The 20493-nt window shown below is 46.5% G+C and overlaps 1 protein-coding gene across 3 annotated transcripts in view; it reads left to right on the top strand.

Annotated features, from left to right (window-relative positions):
• The window catches only part of VIPR1 (vasoactive intestinal peptide receptor 1), a 175046-nt gene that overhangs the window by 40191 nt on the left and 114362 nt on the right, over positions 1-20493 (top strand). For 2 of the 3 annotated variants that reach the window (XM_065582637.1, XM_065582636.1), the window contains exon 2: positions 20371-20467. In XM_065582637.1, the coding sequence (XP_065438709.1) occupies positions 20371-20467 (97 nt within the window). The remainder of the gene's footprint in view (positions 1-20370; positions 20468-20493) is intronic. The other variant, XM_065582638.1, reaches the window with a different exon arrangement.

Here is a 20493-nt window from a genome sequence, read left to right as displayed (position 1 = left end):
CCAGGCAAATAGGTTGAAACTATAGTATCATTATACTCCACACCCGTACATAGCCACTATATGAACTTCACACCCTCATATCTCAATGCCTGTACTTGGACCCATCAACCTTTTACCCCCAATCGGGGATATTGCAGATTATGTATTCCTTATGCCACCTGATTTTAAACCAAACTTTGCACCTTCGATAATCTGTACATTATTCCCTGATAACCAGAAACTTCTATGCTCAAACTCTGTTCACTATTTTTTTAACACCATCTTAACAAAATTTTTAAATCTGTTCTTATCAAGAACAGAATTGTCAGACATGTAGATGAACGCAATTTATTGGAGAAGAGTCAACATGTTTTTTATAAATGAAAATCATGCCTCAGCAATTTATTAAAATTCTTTGAGGGGGTCAACAAGCATGTGGATTAGGGAGATCCAGTGGATATAGTGTACTTGGACTTTCAGAAAGTTTTGACAAGTTCCCTCACCAAAGGCTCTTAAGTATAGTAAGCCGTCCTGAGATAGGAGGGAAGGTCCTCTCATGAATCGGTAGCTGGTTAAAAGGCAGAAAACAAAGGGTAGGAATAAATGGTCAGTTTTCAGAGTGGAGAGAGGTACATAGTGATGTCCCCCAGGGGTCTGTACTGGGACAAGTGCTGTTCAACATATCCATAAATGATCTGGAAAAATGGGTAAATAGTGAGGTGGCAAAATTTGCAGATGATACTAAATTAGTCAAGATAGTAAAGTCCAAAGCAGACTGCGAAGAGTTACAAAGGGGTCTCACAAACCTGGGTGACTGGGCAACAAAATGGTGGATGGAATTCAATATTGATAAATGCAAAATAATGTACATTGGAAAATATAATCACAACTATACATACAAAATGATGGGGTCTAAATAAGCTGTTATCACTCAAGAAATAGATCTTGGAGTCATCTTGGATAGTTCTCTGAAAACATCTGCTCAATGTGGAGTGGCTGTCAAAAAAGCTAACAGAATGTTAGGAACCATTTGGAAAGGGATAGATAATTAGACAGAAAATATCATGTTGCCTCTATATAAATCCATGGTAAACCCACACCTTGAATACTGTATGCAATTCTGGTCAGTCCATCTCAAAAAAAGATATATTGGAATTGGAAAAGGTACAGAGAAAGGCAACAAAAATATTTGAGGTATGGAACATCTTCTATATGAGGAGAGTTTAAAAAGCCTGGGATTTTTCAGCTTGGAAGAGAGGCAACTAAGGGGGAGAATATGATAGAGGCCTATAAAACATGCATAGTCAACCTATGGAACTCATTGCCAGATGATGTTGTGAAGGCCAAAAGTATCACTAGGCTCAAAAAAGATCTAGATAAGTTCATGGAAGATAGGTCCATCAATGGCTATTAGCCAAGGTGGGCAGGGATACAACCCCATGCTCTGAATGTCCCTAGCTTCTGTTTGCCAGAAGCTGGGAATGGGCGATGGGCAGGGCCGGCTCTAGGCACCAGCAAAACAAGCTGGTGCTTGGGGCGGCACATTTTTAGGGGTGGCATTCTGGCGCGGGCCATGCCGCCCCTAAAAATGTGCCCCGGCTGCCCTAACTCACCTCCGCTGCTGCCGCTCGTGCGACGCTACTCGCCCTCCCTCCCAGGCTCTCAAACCCGGGAGGGAGGGGGAGATCCCGAGTGGCCGCGGCCCGCGAAACAGCTGATTCACGCGCCGCGGCCGCTTGGGATCTCCCCCTCCCTCCCGGGTTTGAGAGCCTGGGAGGGAGGGGGAGCAGCGGCGCGCGAATCAGCTGTTTCGCGTGCCGCAGCCGCTCGGGATCTCCCCCTCCCTCACGGGTTTGAGAGCCTGGGATGGAGGGGGAGACCCCGAGTGGCCGCGGCGCGTGAAACAGCTGATTCGCGCGCCGCTGCTCCCCCTCCCTCCCAGGTTTGAGAGCCTAGGAGAGAGGGGGAGACCCTGAGTGGCCGCGGCGCACGCGCTGCTTCTCCTTCTCCCTCCCTCCCTCCTAGGCTTGAGAGCCTGGAGGGAGGAGGCAGGGCTGGGGATTTGGGGAAGGGGCGGAGTTGAGGCAGGGCCGGGGGGTGGGGTAAGAAAAAAACGGGGGCGGGGGGGGCGGCCAAAATTGATTTTGCTTGGGGCAGCAAAAATCCTAGAGCCGGCCCTGGCGATGGGATGGATCGCTTGATGATTGCCTGTTCATTCCCTCTGGGGCACCTGGCATTGGCCACGGTTGGAAGACAGGGTACTGGGCTAGATGGACCATTGGTCTGACCCAGTATGGCCTTTCTTATGTTCCTTTGAAGAGCAATGATTCCTCACACAGTGACTGAAGTACTGATGTCCCTGAAAAACATATCTCAGGACTCTTGTTGTTGCCACGTAAAGCTAGATGGCTTGAGAACAATCCAAAGGGAATGCATGTGGTAGGGGTATTTCCATGCAATATTCACTACCTTTTAGCCTGAACTGCATTTGACTTATGAGCATGAAGGGGGCAGGAGGCTGGCTCAGAATAAACATTGGCTTTTACATTGGTGGTTGATTTAATAACTGTGACCCCCTCTCACTATTTATCTCTCTAAAAACAAATGCTCTTGACCCAGCTATTGGGAGACCAGATGTTTCCTGTGGTCCTCACTCATGTTTGTATCCCTCTGATGTCTGCTGTTTCTCCTCCGATTAGACTTATCAAATATTTGCAGAAGCCATTATGAGTCCACAAATCTGTTTCCTCCTTTGCTGCATGTTTTCTGTCCTGGAACGAGGTGGATGTTTTGTTTTTTAAATTCTCTAGCACAGCGGTCTCTAATGGTAGCTAATCTGCAACGCTGCACCTGATAGGGCATATGTCTGGTATCATCGCCCTAAATTGATTTGATGTGAACAAGCATCTAGCGCTGAGGGAGGCTGGAGTGGAGCCAGGTGAGATCAGGGTCTGAATGAGAAGTAACAGAACAGACAGGTACTGCAAATGAATGGAGGGGGAATGTAAATCCAGACCTATTTGCTTAATGGCTTTGAAGGACTGATTAATTTATCAGGGAGTGTGTCTCCCACCCATCAATCCCCTCTCGATTTTTCCCTGCCTGGGCCCTGTTAATTCCCCTGCGTGTGCATAGTGAAACCATTTCGAAGCACGTTTCTAGTGTTAATTCTTGGTGCGAGTGGAAAAAATTCACTAGTTGGCTTGATGGTGACCCAAGAGGCACAATAGGGGTGGAAGGGACCTCAAAAGATCATCTAATCCATTCCCCCTTTCTCACCGCCATGCTGAGGCAGGATTAAGCGTATCCCCGATTAGACAAACCTCTGTCAGGGATGGTCTAGGCTTAAGCCTGCTGCAGCATGGAGGGCTGGGCTAGATGACCTGTTGAGGACCCTTCCAGCCCTACATTTCTGTGCTTCTGTCATTCCTTTTCATTCTCCCTGTTCATCTCTTTTAAAGGGGCCTGCCACCCTTCGGAATACAATTCAGACCAGTAAGAGGTTGTGTCACCGCTTGTATTATAACCCTGAGTGCCCCAAAATGCTTCTGCTCCTTGTGCTCACTGCCTCGTACGTACGCATGCAGCCAGCATGGACACTGTGCAGCTCCGATTCAACCACTTTGAATCCAACAGCCTGCCAGCCATTCTCACAGACACACTCTTGTCTTTACCAGTCTGGGTGAACGTTAGCAGGTGACCCCCAATACTCCCCCAGTCCTGAACTTTCCAGCAGTTTCCTCCCCTTGTTAGTTTGATGGCCCCGTTTACTGCTTGTATGTAATTTGAGGTCAACCCACATTCCTTTGTTTAGGATAGACCTTGTTAACTCCCTGACCTCATCAAGGCTGTCTGGTCTTGAACATATGCTAGTAACATCCTACAGGGGAGATTAATAACTTTACATATAATGTTGCTACGTACCTTTCCCCATGATGTTAATGACCAGGGAGTTATTTGTTTTCAAATGATGCATCACAAGGCATATTTTGTGCAAAGATTATTGCAGTAATGTGGAGCATGTGAAGACAGGGGTGTGTAGGCTCACAGGGCCTCACCCAGGTTTCCACTCACACCAATGCATCTGCCTGGGCCCTGTCTCGGCACTAGTCGCCTGATGGATTCCATCACCCCTGCGTGTAGGTGACCAAGCAAGATCGTCCCCTACGCAGTTGTTTGCACTTGAAAAGTGCACACCGAGGTGTCTGCCTTCTTGGAATGGAGCCTCATTCCTGAAATCCTGCTCCAGGAGACTCTCCTCGTTCATATCTAGCAAGGGCTGGGCTGTCGAGTGACAACAGGCAGTAAACTCTGTAGTAGCGCCTTGTGGTGCAAGTTGCTGCAATGGCTGGTAAGGAAAGACAACTAAAACCACAGAGCCAGCTCCAACATAGTGTCTTGTCCATATCTGCGGGGAGGGCTATTTGCCTCCCTTTTGCTGTAGTGATTGAGAAACCGTGGTTTTCTAGCTCTGTTATGGTTTTTCTATAGCAGCCGTCACCTTTGTTGTCCCAGCCTAGCTTGTTTCTTGATCTGAACTTTTGGCATCTCCAAAGTTGCTAAAACTTGAGTTTCCAAAACTCTGTCCTGGGCCGTTTTTCATCGGGTCCTTTTCCCATTGTTCTCTACCTGGGCGCTATATTTTGTTCTGTGGCATCTCAAGCAGGCAGGTGAAATCCAGCTGCTCAGCCTGTAGGTCTCCGCACTGTGTGATGGCTCCTGTTGCATCCCCTGGTTGTCGTTGTGTTGCCGAGGATGATTGATGCTCTTCAGTTATGTATGGACAGCGGGACAGAGCCATCATTGGCTGGCTGGCCCAGCACAGGTCCCCTTTGTGCTCCGTGGCTGTTCCATTTGATGCTAACTCAGTTCTCTCGGCAGCCAGCCCTGCAAGCCCCAGCACAGGCAATGAGCCCTGAAATTCATAGATTAACGGATTCCAAGGCCAGAAGGGATCACTGTGATCATCTAGTCTGACCTCCTATATAACACCGCTCACAAAACTTTCCCCAACTAATTCCTGGAGCAGATCTTTTAGATCAACATCCGCTTTTGATTTAAGGGCTATCTGTATCTCCAGTAAAAAGAACAGGAGTACTTGTGGCACCTTAGAGACTAACAAATTTATTAGAGCAAAAGCTGAAGTGGGCTGTAGTCCACGAAAGCTTATGCTCTAATAAATTTGTTAGTCTCTAAGGTGCCACAAGTACTCCTGTTCTTTTTGCGGATACAGACTAACACGGCTGCTACTCTGAAACCTGTATCTCCAGTATTTATCATGCTTTCTCCCCTCCCCCCAAGTTCTGATTGGCTCAGCTCTCAAATGGTGAATGTGTGGGGGACCTGCAAGACTCCTTGCCCACAATGAGACCTTCCTATATAGCTTAATAAATGGCTACTGAGCATGTCTAATAACCACCACATCCTTCTTCTGGATGCTTCTGGGACCTTCTCGCTGAGTTGCCAAGCCCATGTGCAGAAGCACAAACTAGTCCCACTAAAGTCTATGTCCCCTCTCCAATGCTTCTCTCCTGTTCCTTTGGCCAAAAAATAATAGTCAAATGCTGCAAAACAAGCCTGTGCAGCAACTATGTCCAAGGCCCTTGCACGTCACAGGGATGGGCATGGCATAGACATTTAGACAGAGCAACATTGGAGAGTAGGGATGTGTGATCCTTGGAAGAGCAAGAACTTCAGTGCGCACAAGTGCACTGAACGTAGCAACACTTACCACCAGCATCTTATCGAAACCTGTATAGTCTACAAACCTCTCCACAAGAAGCAACTTCCCCTGCTACTCTCCACCTGTATTTTTAGCACTTCCATTTCTTGGAGCTCGGCTGTTCTCAGTGGTGGCAGATGACACAACAAGGAGTAATGGTCTCAAGTTGCAGTGCGGGAGGTCCAGGTTGGATATTAGGAAACACTATTTCACTAGGAGGGTGGTGAAGCACTGGAATGCATTACCTAGGGAGGTGGTGGAGTCTCCTTCCTTGGAGGTTTTTAAGGCATGGCTTGACAAAGCCCTGGCTGGGATGATTTAGTTGGGAATTGGTCCTGCTCTGAGCAGGGGGTTGGACTAGATGACCTCTTGAGGTCCCTTCCAACCCTGATATTCTATGATTCCCCATGGCATCTGATTTACTGTGCATTCAGTCATTGGCCTCCCATCAGAGACTGCCAAAGGTGTCGTCAGCTCCCAACAAGGAGAACAGCTACAGTGCTGATGCTACTAGGAACTGAAGTGAGGCAAGGGATGTGCTTCATGTAGACCGAAAGGGGACTGACTTCCCAGCGTAGCAAAGTGATCCCAAGCTCTCCCTTATGTAGTGGGTGCTGGGAAGGTACCTGCCGGTTTGTAAATAGTCACGGTACTGTAGAATCCTCTGAGCTCTCATATCATTTATTGTGTCAATTACATCCTCATGAGGTTGTCATTTGACTGATCAAAGCGCAAATCTCTGTGTGCTTTTCCCCAGTGGTGTTTTAGCAGGCAAGGGATAATAAGGATAGACACCGCACAATAAAAGCAGAGTGGATTTTCTGCCTGAGTGGCCAGCTCATCTGAATACAGTGGAAAGCAGCTGTGTGCCGGTTTGTGTGCTCAGATGAATGCCAGGGTGGCTCCTATAACTAGCATCCTAACTAAGAGGATAATTCGTAGATCCCAAGGCCAGAAGGGACCATTGTGATCATCTAGTCTGACCTCCTGTATAACACAGGCCAGGGAACTTTCCTACAATAATTCCTACAGCAGATCTTTTTAGAAAAACATCCAATCTTGATTTTAAAATGGTCAATGATGGAGAATCTGCCATGACTCTTGGTAAATTGTTCCCATGGTTAATTACCTTTACAGTTAAAAACATATGCCTTATTTCCAGTCTGAATTTGTCTAGCTTCAACTTCCAGTGATTGGATCATGTTACACCTTTCTCTCCTAGACTGAAGAGCCCATTATTAAATATTTTTTCACCACATAGATACTTATAGACTGTAATCAAGTCACCCCTTAACCTTCCCTTTGTTAGACTCAAGGAGTTCAATCTATTTAGTTTATCACTGTAAGGCAGGTTTTCTAATCCTTTAATCATTCTCATGGCTCTCCTCTGAACCTCTCCAGTTTATCAACATCCTTCTTGAATTGTGGGCACCAGAACTGGACACAGGATTCCAGCAGCGGTCACTCCAGTGCCAAATACAGAGGTAAAATAACCTCTCTACTCCTACTCGAGATTCCCCAGTTTATGCATCTCAGGATCACATTAGCTCCTTTAGCCACAGTATCAAAAGACTTGGACTTTCAGAAAATCATTACAAGGTCCCTCACCAAAAGCTCTTAAGCAAAGTAAGCAGTCATGGGATAAGAGGGAAAGTCCTCTCATGGATCAGTAACTGCTTAAAAATTGTAAACAAAAGGGTAGGAATAAATGGTCAGTTTTGGAGAGAGGTAAATAATGGTGTCCCCAGGGGTCTGTACTGGGACAAGTGCTGTTCAACATATTCATAAATGATCTGGAAAAAGGAGTAAGCAATGAGGTGGCGAAGTTTGCAGACAATACAGAATTACTCAAGATACTTAAGTCCAAAGCTGACTGCAAAGAGTTATAAAGGGATCTCACCAAACTGGGTGACTGGGCAGCAAAATGGCAGATGGAATTCAATATTTATAAATACAAAGTAATGCACATTGGAAAATATAATCCCAACTATACATACAAAATGATGGGGGTCTAAAATTGACTGTTACCACTCAAGAAAGAGATCTTGGAGTCACTGTGGGTAGTTCTCGGAAAACATCTGCTCAATCTGCAGTGGCAGTCAAAAAAGATAACAGAATATTAGGAACCAATAGGAAAGGGATAAATAAGACAGAAAATATCATACCTCTGTATAAATCCGTGGTACGCCGACATCTTGAATACTGTGTGCTGTTCTGGTTGCCCCATTTGAGAAAAGATATTTTAGAATTAGAAAAAGTACAGAGAAGGGCAACAAAAGAGTTAAGGCGTATGGAACAATTTCTATATGAGGAGAGATTAAAAAGACCAGGACTGTTCAGCTTGGAAAGTAGGCAACAGAGGGATATGATAGAGGTCTATAAAATCATAAATGGTGTAGAGAAAATTTAATAACAAAGTGTTAATTATCCCTTCACATAACCCAAGAACCAGGGGACATCCCATGAAATTAATAGGCAGCATGTTTAAAACGAACAAAGGGAAGTAATTCTTCACACCATACACAATCAACATTTGGAGCTCATTGTCAGGGGATGTTGTGAAGGCCAAAAGTATAATTGGGCTAAAAAAAGAATTGGAGGATAGATCCATCAATGGCCATTTGCCAAGATGGTCAGGGACGCAACCTCATGCACTAGGTATCCCTGAACCTTTGACCGACTGAAGCTGGCATTGGATGACAGGGGATGGATCACTTGATAATTGCTCTGTTCTGTTCATTCCCTCTGAAGCATCTGGCACTGTCCATTGTCAGAAGACAGGATACTGGGCTAGAAGGACCGTCGGTCTGACCCAGTATGGCCATTTTTAGGTTCTTATGTCACACTGGGAGCTCATATACAACTGATTATTTACCATGACCCCCAAATCTTTTTCAGACTCACTGCTTCCCAGGATAGAGTCCCCCACTCTATATGTATGGCCTCCATTCTTTGTTCCCAGACATACATTTACATTTAGCCGTATTAAAACACACATTGTTTGCTTGTGCCCAGTATTCCAAGCAATCCACATCGCTCTGAATCAATGACCTGCCCTCCCCATTATTTACCACTCCCCCAATTTTGTGTCATCTGCACATTTGATTAGTGATGATTTTATGTTTTCTACCAGGCCATTGATAAAAATGTTAAATAGCGTAGGGTTATAACCAATCCTGGTGGGAGCCCACTGGAAACGGACCTTGTTTGTGCCACACAAGAAGTTGAGCAGTGAAATGTTTGCCCCATTGAAATCAATGGCAAAATTCTCATTGACTTCAGTGGTGCCAAGATTTCACCTGGTGTGTTTAGGCCCAGAACAGTTCATGGAAATCTACAATGCAGGCCGTGGTTGCTCTGATATTTAACACGGATGTGGGGCCCATGGATGGTGCTGTTTCTAGTATGTGATGTTCCATTTTGATGGGACGTTCCATTAATTGTTCCAACAGAGGGGGCTAGAATTATGATGCAGCACTGGTCACTGGAGCATTGCATCCTGGGACCTGGAGCCTTCCCAGGTTGTTATAAAGATGAGTGGTTGTAGGAGGCTGCTTCAAACTAGGTGTGGCCCTCAGGCTGATAGCAAATTGCCAGTGCTCCTCTCAGTTGCTTAAGCTTTATGCCTCCCTGGTCTAGACGGGGTGGGCATCACACTGTGTTATTAGGAATCCTGTGTGTCTTGAGGCTTTTAGGTTAGCGGAACAACCTTCTTAGCCTCTAACTTTAAATTCCTCAATGTCTGTCGACACGGAAGAGTGTCGCTGCAATGGAAAATATTTTTATGAATTCATTTAAACTGTTGTATCCCTGGAAAATCACTGGGTTGTGGTTGACTCAAGATGTAACTTGCTGCTATCTTCCAATAAATTCAACCTTCCTAAAGCCTTCATTCTCATTCAGTCCTTTAAATCCTGCTGGCAAATCCACCCCTTTCTCCTTGCTCATGGTTCACTTCTCCGATGTACACACTCTGCATAGTTTAGTTGAGAGGCTACACTGTAAATTGGGTTGATTCATGTCTTTCGACTTGTGACAGAAGAGAAGAGCTGAATCCAGATGTCCCAAGTGAAAACAAAGTTAGTGTTCAGAGTCTACAAGAGCTCTGTAAACCCTCTGGGGCAGATCCCTGCATCTAGCGGGTCTGTTCACCCCCAGTCAAAATCCAGCACGTGTAACCCACACACCTCCTGGGTGTGGTGTTCTGTCCCATCTAGTGACACAGAGACCACTTAGCCCTGGTCTACACTGGGGTGGTGGGATCGATCTAGGTTACGCAACTTCAGCTACGTGAATAATGTAGCTGAAGTCGACGTACTTAGATCGACTTACCGTGGTGTCTTCACTGCGGTGAGTCGACTGCTGTCACTCTCCTGTCGACTCTGCTTGCGTCTCTCGCGGCGGTGGAGTACAGGAGTCGACGGGAGGGGACTCGGGGGTTGATTTATCGTGTCTAGACTAGACACGATGGATCGATCACTGCCTGCCAATCTGGCAGGTAGTGTAGACATACCCTTAAATGAGTTAAATGAATCTGCTCTACATCCTTAACTAAGAGCCAGTTGGCTTTTAGCTCATGCGGTAGAGGCTCATGCACTAAGATGTAGAGGTCCCAGGTTCAATCCTGCTCGCCGACAACCGGGGTCTGTTGGTGTTACACATGCACTCTCTTTGGCAAGGATCTCTCTGAGAGTAACCAGCATGTGTTTCCTGGGCTTTGAATTATCTGTCTGCAACATACTTTCTCTGTGGCTGTTCTAACATAAATTGCCTAACACGCAGCTTGAAACATGTGTGCGCGTGTGCACACACACATACATGTCAGTGAAGAGGGAGGAGATCCAGATTTCTGGTCCCTTAATGATCCCACTTTCTGTCTTCAGAATGACTTAGAACCATTGCACACAAAGCCTAATGCTAAGCGGTTCTACAAATTCCAGTTTTAAATATAGGATAGCTGGGGACTTTTTGCATATCTTTGGCACCACTTTGAAAGAAGAGACTGGAGGATTATTTAGGCTCGGACTTGCCTCTCTAAAGAGTTTTGCTGCTTTATAAAGAAGCAAAAGAGGAATCTTCAGTTAATAATGGAATCACGTAGTCATGTAGATTAAGCGAGTTTTGTTCAGCTAGAAAGAAAGAGATACATTCCTATTCTGAGATCAGAAAGAAATGAATCAACTGTACCTTATCTCTTGCCTACAGCTTTGTATGTCTTGGCCTCTCTATTGGAGTTAATCACATCTTTTGAATCAAATGTTTTCAAATTAGCTTCATTTATGGATTGTGCCAGGCATGCATCTGAATTTGGCAATGTTATTTTTAATGGGAAAGGCACAAACAGCCACAGGTCATTTAAGGTGAAAATGTATAGGAAGGTCCTTCGCTTTCGTCACGGGCTTGCTCCGTCAAGAGATGTTCATGGTGTCGAGAGCCAGCAATGTTAAAATATTGTCCATAACCACACTATTGAGAAACAGTATAATGTAGTTGCTGGAGCACAGGGTTTGAGAGATTGGGCGCCAGTCTCATTCCTGCTACTGACGTCTTGGATAGCCTTGGGGAAATGGCAACATGTTGAGGGGCCAAATATGTTGAGAGGCTACAATTTTGGGTGCCGGACCTCAGACACTTCCAATCTGATTTTCAGAAAGTATGGAGCACTCGCAACTCCTGTCGAAGTCAATGGAAGCTGCGGTGGCTGAATACTTCTGAAAATCAGGCCCAAGTTGGCTCCAACTGGGCAACCAAAACAAGAGGGTCTTTCTGATGGCTTCACCCTTTTGGTCGGTTTCCTTCTCTATAAAATGGGAATAATAATAATATTCATTTATCTACTTTATAGGAGGGTTGCGGGCCTTCATTAGTTAATGTCTGTAAAGTGCTTTATGTATGCAAAACACTAGCCAGCTGCTAATTAGTAGTTGTAATGAAGTTGAGCCTGATTCAAAACTAGGGTGACCAGACAGCAAGTGTGAAAAATCGGGACTGGGGGTGGGGGATGTAGGAGCCTATATAAGAAAAAGACCCAAAAATCGGGACTGTCCCTATAAAATCGGGACATCTGGTTACCCTGTTCAAAACACAGGGAAGGGAATGGAAAGATTCCCATGGGTTTTTGATCAGCCCTTAGTTAGTCCTTAGCATGAACGATCACTGCAGGGGGCCTGGCAAGGCAGCCACTCAGAATCGAGGTGGGCCTGAATCCATGCGTCTGAACTGAGGAAATTCATGTTCACCAGCTCAGCGTTTGTTTAACAGGCTATTCTGGTTAGACTCAAAGGGCAAAGCAAAATGATGTGAGATACACATCCCCATTGGTGCTCCTGACAGCTTCTTAGCTGCCCTCTAACTACTTAGGAAGAGCTAGAGTCTTAGACCGCGGGAAGGGGAGGCCGTGTCCTCTAGTGGATAGGGGCTTGGACTGGGAACAGGACTCCTCACTTCTCTTCTTCCTGGATGTGCTGCTGACCCTCTGAGTGACCTAGAGCAAGTCACTTCCCTACTCTATACCTGTTTTCCCCCATCTGTCAAATAGGGATAATGGCACTTTTGTCACGTGCTTTGAGATCCATGGATGGAAAACGCTAAACAGGAGCTAAGGGTGTTTGTTTGCCAATGTTCCTATTACACCATGAAGTGCAATAGGTCTCTTGTGCTTGATAGCAACTTTCTGGGAATTGGTCTCTTTTCCTTTTCATTTCATTTTTTGTCCTTATAGCAGCCCCTGGGGACAGCACTTCCCAGCTCTAGCACATCCTGGAGAAGTCTCTTGTTTGCCTCCACCGTGCTGCTCAGGAGGGTTTGTGTGCATGCAGCTGATGAATGAGGCACCACAATCACGCCACTTCCCCTTCTTTTGGTTCACTGGCCACTTTGCAGAACGCTCTGTGCTAGTTTCCTTGACCTCCCCAACTGAATGGGGGATGATCTGGGTGAAACGAAGTTGCATTCCTCAAAGCTGCGGGTCAGTTTGGGCAAGCTGCCTCTGTTCAAACAGACACTTTTCCTCATCGTCTAAGTGCTGTTCTCTGCCTCAAAGGAGGGGAGATCAGTTCTGTGAAATGGTTATAGTTTAGAAGGGCATAAAATGCCGTGGTTGGAGCAGCCGCCTAGGAATTGGGACACCTGGGTTCATTCCTGGCTCTTGCTGTGTTACTTTGAGCAAGTCACGTATGGCCAGACTCCACTACCCTTACTCCGAGAGTGGTAGTATTGACAGAGTACTTGCAGAGTAATGTACTTACTCCAGGTGAGTAAAGGTAATAGCAGAATAAAGCCCTTGCTCTTTCTGCTAAAATGTTCTCCCAAAGTATTGTAAATCTAGAGTATCTTTGTTGATTTCAAGGAGGCCACTCAGGGTGTTAGATCCATCCAGAATTTGGTCTGCTGGGTCTCAGCTTATCCCCGCCAAATGTTAGGCTCCATCTTGATCATTCTGTTGGTACATATTTTTATCAAGACACCAAAAGCTTTTGGGGACATTAGAGTAGACTGTGTTATTGTTACTATTAATCCTTGGCAAAGGTGTAAATCCTGGTGGGAGACCATCCACTGGGCCCCTTCTTGATACTCTTGCTTGTGCCCAGAATAATTCAGAAGTTCATAAAGTAAAACTGAGCTTCAGAGTACGTTCATGAACAAGGAACGATAAAGCAGTATGGACAGGTTGGAGGGAAACCTAAGTCCGGATCCTCACTGCTATAAATCAGTCTAGCTCCCCTGGACTATGCCGTTATATAGCAGTGGAGAATCTGGCCCCTGGTTTCTAAGAGTATGATCCAAAACTCACTGATGTCCATGGGCTTGGGATCATCTCCTATTTTGGGCCCCGGCTCCCAGCAGGGGTTCACCTCGTTCCGTTGGTTACAGCTGTTAACTAGATTGAGTTCTTCGGCTACCAATACGAAAACATGCCCGTTCAAATGGTGGATTCCTCGGTCCTCTGAATGTGAAAGCGTCTAGAGAGACTCCCCCCGCCACAGCCAGAAATGCCGATTAAAAACGATTTGAACTATTCTGAGGCTGCTGCCGCTCTTGTTTTATTGCCTTTTCATACCGTCTCCCTGTTCCGTTGTCATGGTCTAGATGAGGATCACCCAAAAGATGCTTACCAAGAAAACAAGTAAATCTGCATTTGTGGACTGTGGCTGTGGCAATAGGCAGCCAAACAGGAATGCGGGAAGGGAATGCAGGCTGATATTTTTAGTCTTTTCAGATTTGCTCCTCTTTTTCTCTCCCTCTTTAGCTGACCCCTGGCCACATCACTGCATGTCTCACTAGTTTCCCAGACCATGACGATCCTGTGGGTGTATTTAATTGCAAGCACATGTACACGTGGGTTTTTCTTGCCGCAAGCAGCAGCCTGCACAGTGATCTTCTGACAGCTGATGGGACCCAAAGGGAAGGAATACCCTCATTACACAGAGCTACCCTCATTACACAGAGCCGTCATGGGATTATTTCACATTGACTGTAGTGGAGCGAGAGCTGAATTCTAAGCGACAAGAATTCACGTCTTAGAAAGATCCGCTCCGTTTTCCTGCCCAAGGTTTTGCAGTGGCTGCAGGAGATGCAGTCAGCACTGAATCCATCCCAGGTTTTACATCAACCCACACACAGGTGCTGGGACAGGACACCTAGGGAGATTAAGGCTGTGTCTACACTGGAGTTGGAAGGTATAATTTCCTGCTTGAGCAGACACACCCACGCTAGCTCTGATCGAGCTAGTGTGCTAAAAAGAACAGGGAGCTGCTGCAGCACAAGTGGCCGGACGGGCTAGCTGACCGGGTACCTACCAAAGGTTTCAGATGGGATTGTACACGGGGTGGCTTGCCCCTCTCACCCCTCACGCTGCCGCGGCTACACTCCTATTTTTAGGGTGATAGCTCAGTCAAATTACACCTTCCAGCTCCAGGGTCAACATACCTGGAGTGAGTTTCCGGTAAATGACCATGCACGCGGGATTTATCCCAGAAACTGGATTATTCTTTAACAGTAAATCTAAGCCCTGGTCTACACTACAAATTTATGCTGGTATAACTACGTCCCATGGGGCAATCCACACCCCTGAGCGACTCCATTCTACTGACCAAACTCCCAGCAAAGACAGCGCTACTCCTGTTGGGGGGGCTTGTCCCGTCGTCATAGCTACCGTCTCTCAGCTAGGTGGAGTGCCTACCCGTCTCTCAGCTAGGAAGAAGTTCTCCCATCGGCATAGGGAGCATCTTCGCCAAGCAGTATAGCTCTGTAAGCCCTTTGTGTAAACTAACTGGAGCTGGCTGACAATTTTGTGATGGAGAATGCAGATTACCCAGCTCCCCAGTTAGCCAGCTCCCCTCCTAGTGAGGTCCCTGGCTCCTCGGACTCTGAAAGGTGCCAGAGTGACAACCACAGAGCGGTAACACTTCTGGAAGCAATCAGTGTCCCACCCCACCATCTCGCTGATCTGTTTCAAACTTCTTCTGGAGGGACTGTAGCTAGGGGAGAAGATGGTTCAGCCTCCAACTCCACTGAAAGCGTGGCCTGCCTGCCAAGGCTGTCAATTGTAGTAGCGGTGGCATTTGAGCTGGGAACGCCAGTCAGTTGGGAAATGGTTGGAGATAACCCAGTTCATTTTGCCACCGAGTATCCCTGGCTTGGCAGCAACTTTCACTCATGGCTGACTTAACCTGGAGTTCAGCTGATGTTAGAGATGAAAGGCTGAACATCCATTTACTCATCCCCTGAGCCATCTGGACCTTGCTGTAGTCTTTTGTTTTACTAACAGCCAAACCTGACATACAAAGTCAGTAGTATTACTGATATTTTACAGATAGGGGAGACTGAGTGAAAGACAGGGGAAAGGCCTGAAAATGTTGGATTGGGTCCTAAAGTCCAGATCTTTAAAGGTATTGAGGTATTTGCAGTGCCTAAGGGTATGTCTACACTACCCGCCGGATAGGGTAGTGATTGATCTATCGGGGATCGATACATCTAGACGCGAAACATCGATCCCCAAACGCGCTCCCTGTCGACTCCAGAACTCCACCAGGGCGAGAGGCGGAAGCAGAGTCGACGGGGAGCGGCGGCCGTCGATCCCGTGCCGCGAGGACGTGAAGTAAGTCAATCTAAATCGATCTAAGATGCGTCGACTTCAGCTACGCTATTCTCGTAGCTGAAGTTGCGTATCTTAGATCGATTCCCCCCCCCCCCCCCCCCCCCCCCCCCGTGTAGACCAGGCCTATAGTCTCATTTTTAAAAGGGAGTTAAACACTTAGGGTCTTAAATTAGTGGGATGTTATCTCTTAAGTGCGTAAATCCCATTTGGAAATGAGACTCAGGGTCCTAAATCAGTTGGGTGTTGCCCCACCGAGGGCAGCAATGTCTAAATATCTTTTAAAATCTGGGCCTAAATCACTTGTTTAAGATCACACAGAAACTCCGTGGCAGAGCTGGAGAAAGCGCCTGATTCTCACACCTGTGCATTAGCCACTAGTCATGCTTCCTCTGCGTAGTGTTTTTAAGATACAGCTGGTCACTCAGAAAGGGATTAAGAAAGAGAGCATGTTTTAAAACTCCCTTTTTACATATTTACCTAATTCTGTCAATAGTCTGCTCTTCAGAATCCTAAGTATATATTGACCTAATTTTTTCAAGTGGAAATGAAGTATTCATTCAAAGGGAAATATCATGGCACGCTAGGTAAATACGCAAGCCACAGATTTAGGTACGTATATCAGCTTTCAATAAAGGAAAAGGAAAAACATGGCGATTAAATACTGTGATCTCTAGCTTGCAGGCAGCCTACGTTACTGTTGTTAAAAAATCATTTCTGTAGCATCGTAAATGTACACCGTATTTTACTATCTCGCCTCAAGGGTCATTCCCTGCCCCAAAGAAATTACAGTGAGATTATGGGTATATCTGCACCATAGCTGCTCTTGGGGCATAGCTCGGGGGCTGCAGCTGCGCCACTGTAGCCCAGTAGCGCAAAGGTTTCCTACGCCAATGGAAGGGGTTTTTCCAACATTATAGTTAATCCACCTCTCCGAGAAGTTGTTGCTAGGTTGACAGAAGTCTTCTTGCACTGACTTAGACGTGTCTACACCAGGGGTTAGTTTGATCTAACTATGGCGCTCAGGTGGTAACATTTTTTTCATCCCCCAGTGGCATAGGCGCCGACTCCATGGGTGCTCCAGCCCTGGAGCACCCACGGGGAAAAATTACTAGGTGCTCTGCACCTACCGACAGCCAAGCTCCCCGCCCCGCCTCTGCCTTCTCCCCTGAGCGCGCCGCGTCCCCGCTCCTCTGCCTACCTCCCAGCGCTTCCCGCCCGGCTGCCGCCAAACAGCTGTTTGGCTGCTCCAGGAAGGGGGCGGGAGGAGCGGGAACATGGCACACTCAGGGGAGGAGGCAGGGAAGAGGTTGGGCGGGAGCGGGGATTTGGGGAAGGAGTCAGAATACGGGCAGGGAGGGGGCGGAGTTGGGGCGGGGACTTTGGGGAAGGCGTTAGAATGGGGGTGGGGTGGGATGGGGCGGGGCCTCATAGAAAGGGTGGAGTTGGGGCGGAGCCAGGGGCAGAGGAGGGTTGAGCACCCACCGGCAGGAGCAGAAGTCGGCACCTATGTCCAGTGGTGCAGCTAGATCCATCTAATTTTTAAGTGTAGACAAAGGGCAAGTCTACACTACAAAACGAAGTCAACCTAATTTTCATCGATGTACAGTCATTGCAGCAATTGAAACGGATTTACACATCTACACTATGCTCCTAGTGTCAACTGTGTGCATCCTCACCAGGAGTGCTTGCACCGATTTAACTAATGGCTCATCATGTTGACACCCGACTGAGGCATAAGAACATAAGAATGACCATACTGGGTCAGACCAAAGGTCCATCCAGCCCAGTATCTTGTCTGCGAACAGTGGCCAATGCCAGGTGCCCCAGAGGGAGTGAACCCAACAGGTAATGATCACGTGATCTCTCTCTCCTTCCATCCATCTCCACCCTCTGACAAACAGAGGCTAGGGGACACCATTCCTTACCCATCCTGGCTAATAGCCATTAATGGACTTAACCTCTATGAATTTATCTAGTTCTCTTTTAAACCCTGATATAGTCACAACCTCCTCAGGCAAGGAGTTCCACAGGTTGACTGTGCGCTGTGTGAAGAAGAACTTCCTTTTATTTGTTTTAAACCTGCTGCCCATTAATTTCATTTGGTGGCCCCTAGTTCTTATATTATGGGAACAAGTGCATAACTTTTCCTTATTCACTTTCTCCACACCACTCATGATTTTATATACCTCTATCATATCCTCCCCTCAGTCTCCTCTTTTCCAAGATGAAAAGTCCTAGCCTCTTTAATCTCTCCTCATATGGGACGCGTTCCAAACCCCTAATCATTTTAGTTGCCCTTCTCTAATGCCAGTATATCTTAGAATATCAATTATAGAATAGACCTCAGGAGGTCATCTACTTCAACCCCCTGCTCAAAGCAGTACAATCTCTAACTAAATCCCCAGATGGCCCCCTCAAGGATTGAACTCACAATCCTGGGTTTAGCAGGCTAATGCTCAAACCACTGAGCTAGCCCTCCCCCCTCATCTCTTTTTTGAGATGAGTAGACCACATCTGTACGCAGTATTCAAGATGTGGGCGTGCCACGGATTTATATAAGGGCAATAAGATATTCTCCATCTCATTCTCTATCCCTTTTTTTAATGATTCCTAACATCCTATTTGCTTTTTTGACTGCCAGTGTGGGGCATTGTGGGACAGTTTCTGAAAGGCAGCAACCGTTGATGTAAGCAACGCAGTGTCTACACCGACACTGCATCAACATAGCTACATCGACATAAGCGCAAGGCCTCTCACGGAGGTGGAGTTAAGTCAGTGTAGTGGGCGAGTTACATAGGTGAGAGCTACTTTTTAGTGTAGATGATTACAGAGATAGGTTGACGTAAGCTGCCTTATGTCAACCTAATTCTATAGTGTAGACCAGGCCCAAGCCCTACATAAGAGAGGACATTAGATAAGAGTTTAGGTGAGAGAGGATTAATGATGATGAGAAAAAGGGAGTTAACCTGAGAAGTGACGTGATAATTTACCCCAAAGAACTGCACTTGCAGGACTATACACAGAAAGCAACTGTTAGCTCAAAGAATTCACTAGCTCTCCCAGTTTATAAACTATACTCGAAAACAGTGAGGTGGGAAAATAATTGACAAACATTGCCAGTGGAGTCAGTAAACAGCATAAGACAACAAAGAAAAAATCTGGAGGTCAAATTTTTCTGCAAATAAAAATATTTACTTTACTTTAGCATCTCGCTAAGATTGTGAGATCAGCTACGAAGCGGCTCTTCCTGCCTTCAAGTCTCGCCTTTCTCCTTTTGCCTACAAGAGTTAGGCAGCGGGCGGGCGATGACTGCTGCTCGTTACGCTTCTAGGCTCATCCTCTACTTGTCACATTGGCTGTTCCCAGCGTGCGTGTTGTCGTCAGTTGTTTTCTCTCGATGTTTCTCTGTCTGTTGTTACGTGTTCGTACAGCACCTTGCACAATGAGACCCTGATCCCCCAGTGAGGCTTGGAGGTGCTACAGCAATAGAAATAATAAACAAAGTTAGGAATTTCACCTAAATCAATAAGGTACTGGTAACGTTATCACAACTCTGTGTGTGTGTGTGTGTGTGTGTGTGTGTGTGTGTGTGTGTGTGTGTGTGTGTGTGTGTGAGAGAGAGAGAGAGAATCCATCCAACTCCTTATTCCTTTTTTAAATGTAAACCTTCATGCAATATACTTAGCTATTACTGTATCTTATAAAATATACAGGACAAAGGGTCTCTGATTCTTTACCTGGTCCATTAGACCCTACTATAATATAAATCCTAGTACACAGTCTGGCCAAGTAAAAACTGCCGGAACAATCTTAACATTAGGAATTTCCTGGGTTGTTTTTTTTTTTTTAGTTGCTTGAGTTCACAGCTGTAATTCTGGGGAGCTGGGGCAGCAAATTGTCATTCACTAAGCACGCTATGTAAATATGGGGAAAGCGTCATGGTAGGGACAGGCTCAGTGTGAATTTCTAGCCTCCCATCTGAAACACCTCGGTACCATTGGTCATGTCAAGCCAGTCCAGCAGGGCTCTGATGGTGAGTCTCCACTGCAATAAAAGACTCGCAGCTGGTAAAGGTCAGTTGACTCAGCCCTGCTAGCCCAAGTCCTGGTAGCCTAAAAACTGCTATGTAGACATTCAGGCTCGGGGCTCTGGGACCCTCCCCCATTGCAGGGTCCCAGAGCTTGGGCTCCAGCCCAAGCCTGAACATCTACACAGCAATTTTACAGCCCTGCAGCCCAAGACCGGCGAGCCCTGGTCAGTTTAGCTGCTGTATAGACGTCCCTGGAGTGAACAAGAAAATGTAAGTGCTGTCAATTGGTAGTGGAGCACAATCGGATAGCTAGGGCTGTTTAAGGCAGACAGGAGCATAGCTGCCTGAGTTAAGTCATAGTCCTTTGGCCGCCGTTAGGTTACTCAACTATTTCTCCTAAACAGTCATAAAAAGACACTTGGTTCAATCTGTTTTATTTTTTTTACTTGGCCCAGGGGAGTGTCTTTAGCTATAAATGTGCCATGGAGAATGGATGGGCCGATAATTTACTGACAGTCTCTCTCTCTGCCCTTTCTGTAGGTGTCAAGCACACATCCTGAGTGCATCATCATGCTGGCGATCGAACACGAGCATGAGAAATGCCTGGCGGACTCCGGCCTGGACAATCAGACAGTAGGTAAGGGATGGATCTTTGCAGACTCC

The sequence above is a fragment of the Chrysemys picta genome, chromosome 2, assembly GCF_011386835.1.
Source record: "Chrysemys picta bellii isolate R12L10 chromosome 2, ASM1138683v2, whole genome shotgun sequence".
In the NCBI taxonomy this organism is placed as follows: domain Eukaryota; kingdom Metazoa; phylum Chordata; order Testudines; family Emydidae; genus Chrysemys; species Chrysemys picta.
Note: the sequence above shows the minus strand (reverse complement) of the source record. Positions and strands in the feature narration are given on the sequence as shown.